This window comes from Haliotis cracherodii, unplaced genomic scaffold (assembly GCF_022045235.1).
Source record: "Haliotis cracherodii isolate W230 unplaced genomic scaffold, xgHalCrac1.p SCAF_6, whole genome shotgun sequence".
Taxonomy (NCBI): Eukaryota; Metazoa; Mollusca; class Gastropoda; order Lepetellida; family Haliotidae; genus Haliotis; species Haliotis cracherodii.
In genome coordinates, this window is record NW_027266319.1 from 63,010,835 (window position 1) to 63,023,976 (window position 13,142).

At 40.7% G+C, this 13,142-nt stretch overlaps 1 protein-coding gene across 17 annotated transcripts in view; it reads left to right on the forward strand.

The window, feature by feature from the left end:
- Positions 1 to 13,142, forward strand: part of LOC139445897 (sarcolemmal membrane-associated protein-like) — a 99,798-nt gene that overhangs the window by 36,933 nt on the left and 49,723 nt on the right. For all 17 annotated transcript variants that reach the window (XM_071227139.1, XM_071227141.1, XM_071227145.1 and 14 more), the window contains exons 3-4: positions 4,052 to 4,208; positions 8,376 to 8,442. In XM_071227139.1, coding sequence (XP_071083240.1) covers positions 4,052 to 4,208; positions 8,376 to 8,442 — 224 coding nt within the window. The remainder of the gene's footprint in view (positions 1 to 4,051; positions 4,209 to 8,375; positions 8,443 to 13,142) is intronic.

Sequence of the window (13,142 nt, forward strand, 5' to 3'; positions counted from 1 at the left end):
TTGATTTGCTGAGTGACTATTTTAAGACAGGCTTGCCATGAACACTGGTTCTTCGGACAAATGTCAGAGAACATTCATCAGGAGACTGACATTTAGTCCAGGAAATAAAGTTATCTTATTCAATAATATATATCTACAACATAAAAACATAAAAATCCACAGGGGCTGTCGGGTAGCCTAGTGGTTAAAGCGTTCGCTCGTCACGCTGAAGACCCGGGTTCGATTCCCGACATGGGTACAATGTGTGAAGCCCATTTCTGGTGTCCCCCGCCGTGATATTGCTGGAATATTGCTAAAAGCGGCGTAAACCCACACTCACTCACTCACTCACTCACTAAAAATCCACATGGGGCCCAGAACTTTTCTTAATATCAGGCAATCTAGACTTGCCAAATCATTCTAGACTTGAGTTGGGACTCCTTTTAATTTTTTTCTGTCTGGTACACAGTCTAATTGATCAGAAGAGTAATTTTTATTTGAGAATGAGAGAGTTGGATTTGCCACTGTTTTGACAGTTTTTATGTAATGTCATATCTCTGTGGGAGGGAAGACGTGAATCACTTGCTCTCATTTTTACAGTGAAAGGAGAGAGATTGGTGAAATATCTGTTATTTTATGGTGTGAAAAAATAGTGAAATTCTTTACTGTGCATCGTTTTGCAGTCTGCAGACTTAAATTCCCCCAAAATAAAAATAAATAAATTAGCCTTGAAAACAAGGGTAATTATTTGATAAAAAAAATATAGCCAGGAGTGTGCGGTGAAATGAAATGAAACTCCTAGCCCCGCTGTCTCAAATAAACATAGCACCTGCCCTGTTTAGATAAATTTCAGTCCACACTCCAGTGAAGATCGGTTCCAGCAGGTAATTTTGAGTGTACACAGTTCGCTCATGCATGAAACACAATGAATTCCTCCGAGACTGAATGAAGATTTCACGAACTGCACTGGATGTCGGTCCTGACCTAATTGAAGCAGGCGATTGAGTGTAGGGGCTGATACTTGGGATATGTTATGATAACATCATCACGCATGTCCCTCCTTCAAACACCACCATCAACAAACTGGAAGCTCATTTCATCAACATGTCAGACAGTCTGTGTAATCATTCTCAAGTGAAACAACCACTTCCTCCGAGGAATGTGCTTGGCTAATGATCCTAGTTATGTTGGATTAGTATTGAAGCGGGTTTAGTCATCTGTAATGGTTGGTTATACACCACTGGGCTCGGTGCCAAATCGCAAGATGCTGATAATTGTACTAGGCAGTCCGTGTGATGATATTAAATACATTGCTCAGCTGGCCAGTGCTTTGTATTCCCCACTACTGATCTGTTGCATGAATGGCGAATATTTCTCTGCTTTTGTTTGCCTTACTGACATTAATGCAGGCTTACATTATTAAGGGCAGATAACTGTCTGAATTCCTATAATAGCACAATTTTGTGTTTGTTCTGGGGAATAAAAATGTTGTGTTCAGAAACTATGTCAAACTCTGGTACGGAATATTAACAAGTATCTCCAGTTTATATGACACAATCAGCGCCAAAATGTATTCTGAATATGGATTTTATATTAAACTGTAAATGTGTATAAGATAGGGACTGCATCTAGGATATCAACACATATACATGGATAGTAGGGCTGGGACAGGTAACTCGGATACTCGGGTCGGGTGGGTCCTGAGTAGGACCCGGGTACCCACAGGACTACCCGGACCTGTGGTTAGTCACGTGATATATTGTTTCATGACAAGAATTAACAATATAAATACATGGTTACACGACAATTTTAAGTCTCCAATGTTTGCATTTCTTCATGACTATGAACACATTCCTTCTGACTTATATATATTTGAACAAAGCTAAAACTTTAGTCAACTTCAGTGTATGCATTACCACATCGTTTTATGCGTGTATCTAAATACATTTTGCCAGGGCTACTGTCAAACTATTCGCAATCGGACATTTTGTACCTATCTCTTGACACCGATAGCGGGTACCCGGGTAGGGTCAGGTAATAGGGGCGTGGGTACCTGGGTAGTAATATGGGACTCGTCCCAGCCCTAATGGATAGTCTGTCTCAAAGACCTTAGACCATATAATGATCCCTTCCGCCCAGCTATTACTGTAATGATATAGCCTTAGACAAGCAGGTCTAGGTATTCCACAGGTTTGAAATGTCGGATGTCACAGGGTTCCTTTTCAAAGTTGAATGGTGTTTGTTTCTATCAAAATGATGTATTTTCAGAGACTAAGCGTTGGTGTAGTATATATGGAATAAAAAGCATATTTTACCTGTTGTATAGGTGTGGAGTGGTATAAGGGCAGTTCTAGGTTATTGTACTTGCTTGTGACACACTGTAACATAGTGTATTCCTTGTTACAGATTCTTCAGTGAATACTGAACCTAAAGTCATTTTGGGTGATAATAATTTGTTTAATAATTTGAATTTTTTAATTTTTTTAAACCCATTCAGTCTACTAGCCCAAACTTGGCTCTTGACGAAAACATCATTTTCAAAAGATTTTAGTGTTAATATATAGACTGTTATCAGCAGAGTTTACTTGACCGAACAGAATTTTACTTGACTCAGTTTTTGGATTTGACCGAACAGAATTTTGCTTGACTCAGGCTTTGGACTAGTGGCTAAAGCCGCAGACATATTACAGCTGTTTTATGACAGCAGCATGTAATTCATTGAGCCTGGACATGACAATCCAGTGATTGATATTATGAGCATTGAAGTCACTGGGTAATGTTTACACACTACCACAAGCAATCAGCAAAGTCACTTAGTCTGACCACCCCCTCCAGTAAGTCTCCTCTATGACAGCAGGGGTAGAATAGGTCTTCAGCAACCCATGCTTGCTGTTAAAGGTGACTATGCTTGTCGTAAAGGGCGACTAACGGGATCGGGTGGTCAGGCTCGCTGACTTGGTTGATGCAGGTCATCGATCCCAATTGCGCGGACCGATGCTCATGATATCAATCACTGGATTGTCTGGTCCAGACTCGATTATTTACAGACCACCGTCATATAGCTGGAATATTGCTGAGTGCGGCGTACAACAAACCAACCAACCAACCAACTCTAAGACAGCAATAGGTTCCTGGGACCTATTCTAGCCTGGAATACCACAGACCCTTTGTTTTTTTGTTTTATATTATATCTTATATCACGGAACAGGGATGAATGCTGGAAGTATGTTATTGTTAATAAACTGGGAATTGACTGTCAGGACTACTGCCAGCACAAAAGACCTTGGCTAGTAAATGATAGTCAAGCGGTTTACATCTTACACAATGTCTCGTCTGTTTATTCTTGACTTCAGAAACTGTTGAAAGAAACTGTTTTATGAAAATATATAGTGAATAGAAACTGAAACTGATTTGATTGAGAATGAATGATTATTATACGATCACATCACCAATCCAAGCAGGAAATGAAGAGCAGTGTTCCTGTGATATGCAAACCTTTTGATCAGTCAAATGTGAGGGATTAAATACTGTATTCGACGTAATAAGCGCCCCGCTCTAATAAGCGCCCCGCTCTAATAAGCGCCCACGGCGATATTTGCTAATTTATTGGCAAGTGAACAATCCCAATCAGCACTCTTCCGACTGATCAATGTACTCAAGTCTTATTTATTCGTGTATAATACGCACTTGTGTGTTATATCACCCTTAATTATGGGCAATTAAATTCTGGAAAAATATATCTGTCGTATGTAAACATTTCAGGCTGTTAGCATAAACCACGAAATTTAAAGTCTTTCAACTCAAAAAAATATTCTAATAAGCGCCCTGGGCGCTTATTACGTTGAAGACGGTAAATGTAAACTGCAGTCAGGTAGCCTGAAAGTATTCAAGTCTTAACCATTTGTTGACAGCATGAGCAGTGACCCAGACTCGATTATTTTTGAACCTCTATGACATGGCTCAAATATTGCGTATTTCCGCATTAAACAAAATTCACCACTGCAGGAGTGTGTCATTGATGCGGTTACTGAGTTGGAAGGCAATCTGTTGAGACTGGTGCATTGTGTTTCAGTTCTACTTGCAAGACACGAAGAGCAGCAATGGCACCTTCATCAACAACCAGAGGCTGTGTAAGGGAGGGGAGGAGTCGCCCCCCAGGGAAATATTCTCCGGAGATCTCATACAGTTCGGGGTCGAGGTCATGGAAAACAACCGGAGAGGAGAGAAAAGTAAGTTTACACATGCATTGAACATTACAATGTCATGACAGATCAGAGATCCCGGGCCGCGTCATACCAAAAGACGTTAAAAGATGGTACTTGTTGTTACCCTGTCTGGTGCTCGGCATTGAGGGGCTAAAACAAGGACTGGTCGGCTCGGAGTCAGTATACTGTGTCTGAGTGGGGTATTCATGTTAAACTGCGGCATGGTATCTCAGTGGGCTAGCACTATAAATCGGCATCAGTCCGGACTAGTACAAGGAGCCACACAAACACACACGTACATGCACATCGCTATATAAGTGCAATAATCTTGGACGCGACGTTAAACCCCATTTCATCTCATCATAACAGATCGGAATAGTTGTCAATGAACTATAGTCTGGAAGGTAATTTAAGGTACCAACGTTTACTACATCTGAAAAACTATCCGACCTACTTCAGTCAAAGTTGGTATGAGATTATTGAACAGTCATACATAACTGGATATTACATTTAAAGACAATCAGTGCATGAACAGTTGAACCAATCAACTCAACTCGAAAGGGTGCACGGGAATCACGCACGTTGAGATGCCCAACGCTAACACCGTATTCGTGCGTGCGTGATTCCTGTGCACCCTTTCGAGTTGAGTTGATTGGTTCAACTGTGTCATATGGCCCTGTGACGCAGGGGTAGCATTATGCAGACGGCTGTTTCAATGAATGCTCGTTCCACCTGTGACGAATATATAGTGATATATAGTGATAGCTTAATAGACAGATTTTTTATTCATGCACCGATTGTCTTTAAATGTAGTATCCAGTTATGTATGACTGTTTAATAATCTCATACCAACTGTTACTGGAGTAGGTCCAATAGTTTTTCAGATATTGTAGTAAATGTCGGTACCTTAAATTACCTTCCAGACTATAGTTTAGGATGTTGTATAGAGTTGTGTCCCTTTGACATGGGATTCAATCCCAGATTTGCCCTAATTGTGATACCTGTGTTTGTGGGTTTCATAGAAGTGGTTACTATCTATGACCTGCGTCATCTTGGATTTGACCAACATGAGATGTTGTGGTAGCACTAAAAACATGCACTTAGCAGCATTACACACTCTTTGCAAATAACATGGACAATTCAATGAGTATATTTTATGTGGTACTGTATGAGTTGGTTGGAGGGATTTTAAAGGAGCTTCTGTTCCTGTCAGCACAATGTATGTATTCTCTCATATGACATTGCTGTAATCTGGCAAATGCAGGGTTAGGACTGTGGTCAAAGGGAAGTAACTCTAGCATCCTAATTCATCTCATGCTTGAGACTGTTGTTTTGGTTTGACAGCCCAGCTGTCTGTTTACCTTCTCACAAATGTTCTTGTGTATGTCTACTATGTGGTTTATAAGGAAGATGGAAAAATATAAATTTGTCTTGTTATATTTTATTGTTAATTTATTGCCTCATTGACTTCAAATGAACATATTTGCAGACTGTAGATTTAAATACAAATACAAACTTTCTCCTGTAACTGATGGTGTCTTGGTGTTCTGGGGCATTGGCAATCATGGCGTCACTTTGGGTGTTCCCCCATTCACTTGAGTAGTATAGATGATGGGGGTATGTCTTCAGCTCTCCCTGAACCAGGACCAGACCCTAACAACTGGTGATATAACTGAAATACTGTTCAAAGCAGAGAAAATACGCTCATTTTAGCGAACTTGTTAACTTATGTGAAAATTACAACCAACTTGCCCCCAGAAGATGTATACACTTTATCAGTCTGCAGCTTTAGCCACTAGTCTGGAGCCTGAGTCTAGTAAATTCTGTTCGGTCTAGAAAGCTCAGCTAATGATAATCCATATAATGACACTAAATTCTACTGAAACTTATGCTAAGCCATGTTCCGGCTAGAAGTCTCAAAGCTTTTGGCACAAAGTGGTGTATCTGTAATTCTCTTTTCACCTTTTCCCATAAAACTGTAAGTAAATTTCCACTGCTTTGGGATGGAAATTTGAATTTGTTAACCAATATTTCCTCTATCTGCCTTTCTCATGTCTGAAGTTAACAGTGCCAGATGCCATTATGACTTCATGTAGTTGCAGGGGGCATGGGTGGCCAAGTTGTCTTAAGGCGCCGCGATTCGCTGTGCAGAATTGCGTCCTTTGGGCATGCCAGAAACCTATGATTGTGGGTTCGAATCCCGGTTCGCCCCGATTATGTTTCTAGGTTTGTCAGCACCATACCCTTGCTCGTGGGTTTCACCGAAGTGGTAAACATCTGAGACTTGCATCACTTTGGGCTTTCCTCCCACATTAAGCTGACAAGCCGTGATATAACTGGAATACTGTTAAAAGCGGCGTTAAACCCAACTCACTCACTCATGTAGTTGCCATAGGTATGATTCTACAAGAGTAGACATGAGGTATTGCACAGGCAGATTTGGAGAGTTTGATGTGCAACTAATTCTTAGGCTACTTCAAAACAGGTATTAATGGTCATGTTTGTGTATTGTAAATATCTAAAAATCAGGAATGTTGCCATGTCAGAGGTTGTATTTTTGTAACAATCGAGCAGTGATAGAAACAAACAGTTCTAGCTCACTAGTCCTTATAATGATAACATATAGCAAAACCCTTAAAAAGGGTAAATTTATACTGGTCCTTAGGATACCTTACTATTGAGTAGTTTGACAAGGACCATAGGACTAGTGCCAATTTCTCAAGTATTTTCAATCTGAGGTATCTTACAAGATTATGTTTACATTTAATCAGTTTTCACTCATTACATTTGCGGCAGGTGTTGCTATTCAAACATTCTGGTCTACAAAGGCAAGTTTCTTTTATAACTAGGTCACACATCCCCATTCATTGAGTGAATATACTGTATATAGACAGAGCTTCAGATGCACACTCAGGCTTCATGAATAGGCCACTGTTAGGATGGCAAAACATTTGGAAGTATTCAGCTTTCTCAGTTTGTCAGAACAGTTGGAACTATTTAGTTTTGTGAGTTTTTCTGAAGGAATATATCATTTAGGTTAGTATGTTGGTTGTGAACAGGTGTTGTATTCATGACATGTTTATCTGGTGGCCATTGCTGGAATAGTAATCAGTTGCAGATAAGTAGTTTCTGGGTGGGGTATACCAACTTGCTACAGCGGTACATCATGTGCATTTTGTAGTTTGTTCATTCACAGGTACGTAGTATGTAATCAAAATGTAATCTGTGTTTCACAGGGTTAGAAATTGGCACCAGTCCTGTAGTCCTTGCCAAACTGCCCAGTAGTTTGGTATCCTAAGGGCTAGTAGATATCTGCCCTTTTTAATGGTTTTGCTATATGTGTTTTCATTATCAGGGTTAGAAACTAACAGTTTTTGTCCACTAGTCCTTATAAAATATAGCAAAACCCTTAAAATGGGCCAATTTCTACTTGTCCTCAGATACCTTTACTATTGGGCAGTTTGGTAAGGACTACAGGACTAGGGCCAATTTCTAACGCTGATTATGAGGACTAGCAGGCTAAAACTGTTAGCATGGTGACTGTGGTTATTTAGGGTGGTTCTAATATGGCAGTCAGGGTTGGAATAATGATGCCTCTTCATGGAGGCTGAAGGATATATGTTATTGCTATCAACAATCTGCTGAGGAGACATTGAGGAAATAAAGTTCCGACCTGTTTTGATTGCTCTCAGAATGGTGGATTTGCCCTATTTCCACCATTCTGCGACTAAACACGTTGGGACCTTCATTTCCTGAGTGTTTTGTTAATCTGTCCTATGTTTTATTCTTTGCTTTGTGTGTACATGTAGACTAAAATCTAGTCTCTGAAATGAACATATCGTTCATAAAAAAACAGTTGTTCAGTTATCTTAATAAAAATATAATAAAAAGGAGCCCAGTGACTCTCTTCATTTTCAGGTACTGCAGTGATCTAGACTTGCCAAACATTATAGACTTACATGGGCTGTATTTGATATATATTTGTATCAGGGTCTGTAAGACAGACTAGTGTACATGGTGTAAGTGTTGTTTTTGTTTAATTAGAATGTTGTGAGTTGAAATTAAGGCTGATACAAGCTGCTTCCTGTAGTAAGACCTGCCAGACGAGTTTCAGGAACACAAATTCTAGACGAGCAACTCGCTACCACAGATATGTTGTGTGTCAGTGTAGAATCTGTATTGTGGTTTCAGTCACCCACGGTTGTATTGTGGCCACCATTGTACTCTACCATCCAGACGGGAGGGAGGCCACGCCAGCGTAAGTACAACACTTAGTTTCTCCTTATGTCTTGACTCAGGGTAAGGGGTGTTAGGGTGGGTTGATGAAGGGCCAACAGGTGGCCCTGAAATATGATGACATGTCAACAGGTGGCCCTGAAATATGATGACATGTCAACAGGTAGTCCTGAAATGTGATGACATGTCAACAGGTGGCCCTGAAATGTGATGACATGTCAACAGGTGGCCCTGAAATGTGATGACATGTCAACAGGTAGCCCTGAAATGTGATGACGTGTCAACAGGTGGCCCTGAAATGTGATGACGTGTCAACAGGTAGCCCTGTAATGTGATGACATGTCAACAGGTAGCCCTGAAATGTGATGACAGGTCAACAGGTAGCCCTGTAATGTGATGACGGGTCAACAGGTAGCCCTGTAATGTGATGACGGGTCAACAGGTAGCCCTGAAATGTGATGACATGTAAACAGGTAGCCCTGAAATGTGATGACATGTCAACAGGTAGCCCTGAAATGTGATGACAGGTCAATAGGTGGCCCTGAAATGTGATGACAGGTCAAGAGGTAGCCCTGTAATGTCATGACATGTCAACAGGTAGCCCTGAAATGGAATGAGAAACAACAGAAGTTTTTTATCCACAATGTTATCATGTAGGTTAGTTGATCAAGTGTACAACTAGAACACTATTTCTTATCTGTTGATTGAAAGTAGGGTCTAACTCTTTGGGCCAGGCTTTTTTTATTTTTAGGATTACGGATTTTTCAGCCCAAAGTTCAGGGTTGGAGGAGTAAGGAGTAAGAAACCAGATGCATTTTTTTAAATGCAGCTTGCCTCTAGCATACTTTATGAACATATTCTGTGCTCAAAAGACCGCCATTTGTGATGATAAAGCCCCTTGTAACAATATAAATTCTACCACTTACGACACGGACAATTGTCAAGGGAGGTGTGGAAAAATGGAAATATGATTTATTTTTTTTACATTATCTCAAAAATTAGAGTTGGTGGGTACGTAATCCGAAAGAAATATAAAACGCCTGGCCTTACTTTAACTGAAAACATGCCTGTCAGGCAACTCAGTGACATGTAGTCTTTGAATGGCAACAGTTTCTGTATCTGTCACATTTCAATGAACAACAAATAGTTTGTGTGTTATGTGCAATACATGTAATTAACATATTTTAGCATTTATATATCAATTTAATTGCAGTTATAACCATGTAAACATCGTTAGCGACTGTAATTTAGGCCTTAGATGCCTCTGCAGTAAAACTGTTCTGATTTTCTTGAGGGGGGCACGGGTCGCCCAGTTGTCTCAGGCGCCGTGATTCGCTGTGCAGAGTTGCGTCCCTGGGGCACGCCAGAAACCTATGATTGTGGGTTCGAATCCCGGTTAGCCCTGATTATGTTTCTAGGTTTGTCAGCACCGTACCCGTGCTCGTGGGTTTCACCGAAGAGGTAAACGTCTGAGACCTGCATCACTTCGGGCTTTCCTCCCACATGAAGCTGACACGCCGTGATATAACTGAAATAATGTTAAAAGAGGCGTTAAACCCAACTCACTCACTCACTCACTCACTCTGATTTACTTGACATGGACATTGACTGACTTGATTGTCATGGAACTCTGCCATTACTAGTTTTCATGTGCAAGCTTGCCTGTTAAGACCTGGGGTAGAATAGGTCTTCAGCAACCCAAGCTTGCTAAAAAACGCGACTATGCTTGTGACTAACGGGATTGGGTGGTCAGACTTGCTGACTTGGTTGATGCATGGCATCGTATCCCTATGCGTGGATCAATGCTCATGATGTCAACCACTGGATTGTCTGGTCCAGACTCGATTATTTACAGACTGGCGGAATATTGTTGGAATATTGCTGAGCATGGCGTTAAACAACAAACAAACAAGACAAAAAAAATCATGTGCAAGTTTCTGTGATTTCATCATTTGGTAGATTTTGTGTACACCACATACCTGATAGTCCCTTGTACCTTAATCTGATTGCATTTTGTTGGTGAAGGTGTAGCATCTTATATGACATCTTTGGTTTTATACAGTTATGTTTATGAATTCATTAAAACAGACCCATGTAATATACAGCGTTAAATGTTAAATTGGTAAATCTGTTGAAAGTTATGCTGGTAGACTATTTCAAGGCTGTTGATTTTATTTCCTTTGACAGATGGCAAAAGTATCCAATTTATGAGTGGAAATTAGTATTATGACATCTTTATGGGATAATGACAGCTTCCTTCGCATGTAGCATAATGAATTACATCAGTCAGTTTTGTTAATGCAGGTCACTCATGCACCCTGCAAGGCATTGAAAAAGTATTTCACGAAAAAATATTCTTTTAAAACTTAGCTGATGCATCAACTTCATCTTCATCCTGAGGGCAGTGGGGTAGCCTTGTGGTTAATGCGTTTGCTTGTCGACTCAATTGACTGGATTTGAATCCCCATGGGTACATTGTGTGAAGCCTGTTCAGTGTTTGACATTGAGCATGACAGTCTGTTGTTCCTTGTCATAACTGTCATTTTGAATATTTAACATTGAAGGGAGCTGACATCAAGGACCCAGGACCCCAAATTATTTCGATCACTGCCACTGTTGGTGCCCCCCCCCCCCCCCCCCCCCCCCCCGTCATGATATTGCTGTAATACTGCTAAAAACAGTGTAAGACAGTACTCACTCATCACTCAAGTTACAACTTGTGAAGATCCGGGGTTAATTAGGTCTTCAGCAACCCAATCATAAGCCAGTGTTTAAGTATAGGTTAACCTTAGCACTAAGATGGCTTTGTGGAATGGGACCCTGGGTAACATTCAACCAGTCCTGCTGACAGTATCATTTCTACATTGTGTGGTGACGTTGTTACCGCATTTCCAAATGTTTACACGCCAGTGTAAGCCAGCCGGCTGATTACGCCAGTTTACTGCCCTGGCCTACATTCCCTTCATATAAAGCAGTCGGTGGAAGTGGTAATAGGGAACAACTGGGAACAGGCTGCTGGGCTTTGCTTCTCAATCTTTGCATGTGCAAGCTGACATCATGGCTAAATGCCTGCAATATTAAACACCCATTTTGGCATGTGCTCGTAAATGTCACTTCTCTGTAATGTTTTTCATACATAATAGCAGGACAATTCAGGTTGAAAGGTAGCTATATTTGGCATAGAATATACATACGCAGGTAAGCCTTGTTAACTCTGTCCATGATTTTCTTTTATCTATCAGACATTGAATCCTTATTAACACCATTTGGGTGCGTCGAAAATTCACAAAGGGTGTCACTTAATGAACCATATATAACAAGTTAATTTGTTGTCAGAGATCCTGCGGTAGAGAACAAACTTGGTTTAAATGTCTATGAAACTAAAATGTTTTTAAGAATAGTTTCTGGGCAATTATGTACCTCTTCTGTAAGAAAATATCCCGTAAAATACACAAGAAAATATGGACAGTCACATACATTTTCAGGCTTGGTATGATCACTCACTTTATACCATCTTAAGGGAGTTAACTGACTATAAAAGTCCAGTTTCTACCCTTGCCGAACTTGGCTGGAATCACAGCGCCACCAGTTGCTATTACAATTTATGTCCCTTCTGTGCCCCTCTCATCAGATTCCATCCTTCATGTCACTTTCATTTCCTTCAACAAAATGGTGGTGCCCAGCCAAGATGAACTGATCGATAATCAAGATCTATATTGCAATAAAACGGGGCATACCCCACGAAGTGAATCAGATCACTTGAGCACCTTGATTTAAAACATGAACAAAATTGCAAAATATCTGTCGTCGCCCAGTTGGCAGTACACATGCTTTGCAAATCCTGCAGTCGACCGAAATCTGCAAGTTGAAATTCATGTTGTTCGTTACGGGATTTCGATTGAACTCGTTAGTCCAGCCGAAATGTAACTCCAGATTTACAGCCTTGTTCTCAAGGGTGGTAACTGGACTTTTATAGACTCAGGAAGATGCTCAATACAGATTGGTGTTGAAGTTGATCATGGGGCACTTACTGAAGCTCGCTGCCTAATACAGCACGTATGGTAGCCTACCACGTATGGTAGCAGTTCGTACTCCAAGCAGATTAGGAGATGACTATGTATTTTCATTGACCACTTTGCATCAGTGATCAGATGTCACTAGATTTTACTGTAGCCATTGCTTGCTTAGATTATTTAAGCAACAAGGTCCCCTTCACTTTCGTGTTTACTTACAAACATTGTGTGTGGCTCAGTATCATGATGTGAACCTTGACATTTAAGCAAATTTTAAGATTGCTTTTTCAAGTTTAACTAAATGATGACTGAAGTCAGTTTAGCATACTTAATACATTATCGAGGAATCCCATGGCCGAAATTCAATCCCAATGTTACAATCATAATTAAGGTTTAGCTGTAGGTTCCATGACATCTGCTAGGATCTGGCACACATATGAAACTCAGGCCGAAAGCATTTGACAACCGCACCAATCACAGAACGGTCATTAGCAATAATTAATCTGTAATAACAGCAGTAAGGAAGCCAATGGACGGGACTTGGAGTACAGTTTGTGTGTATGCTGGTGACCACGTAGTCGTCACATCGGACCACCGTCCTGGTGGATGGTGATCTCCTATCTGTGGATAACGGGTGATCTGGAGCTGGTGTAGTCGTGCCTCACAGCATGGGCTGTGTGTTGGGAGCACTGCGAGCGTCACATATAGA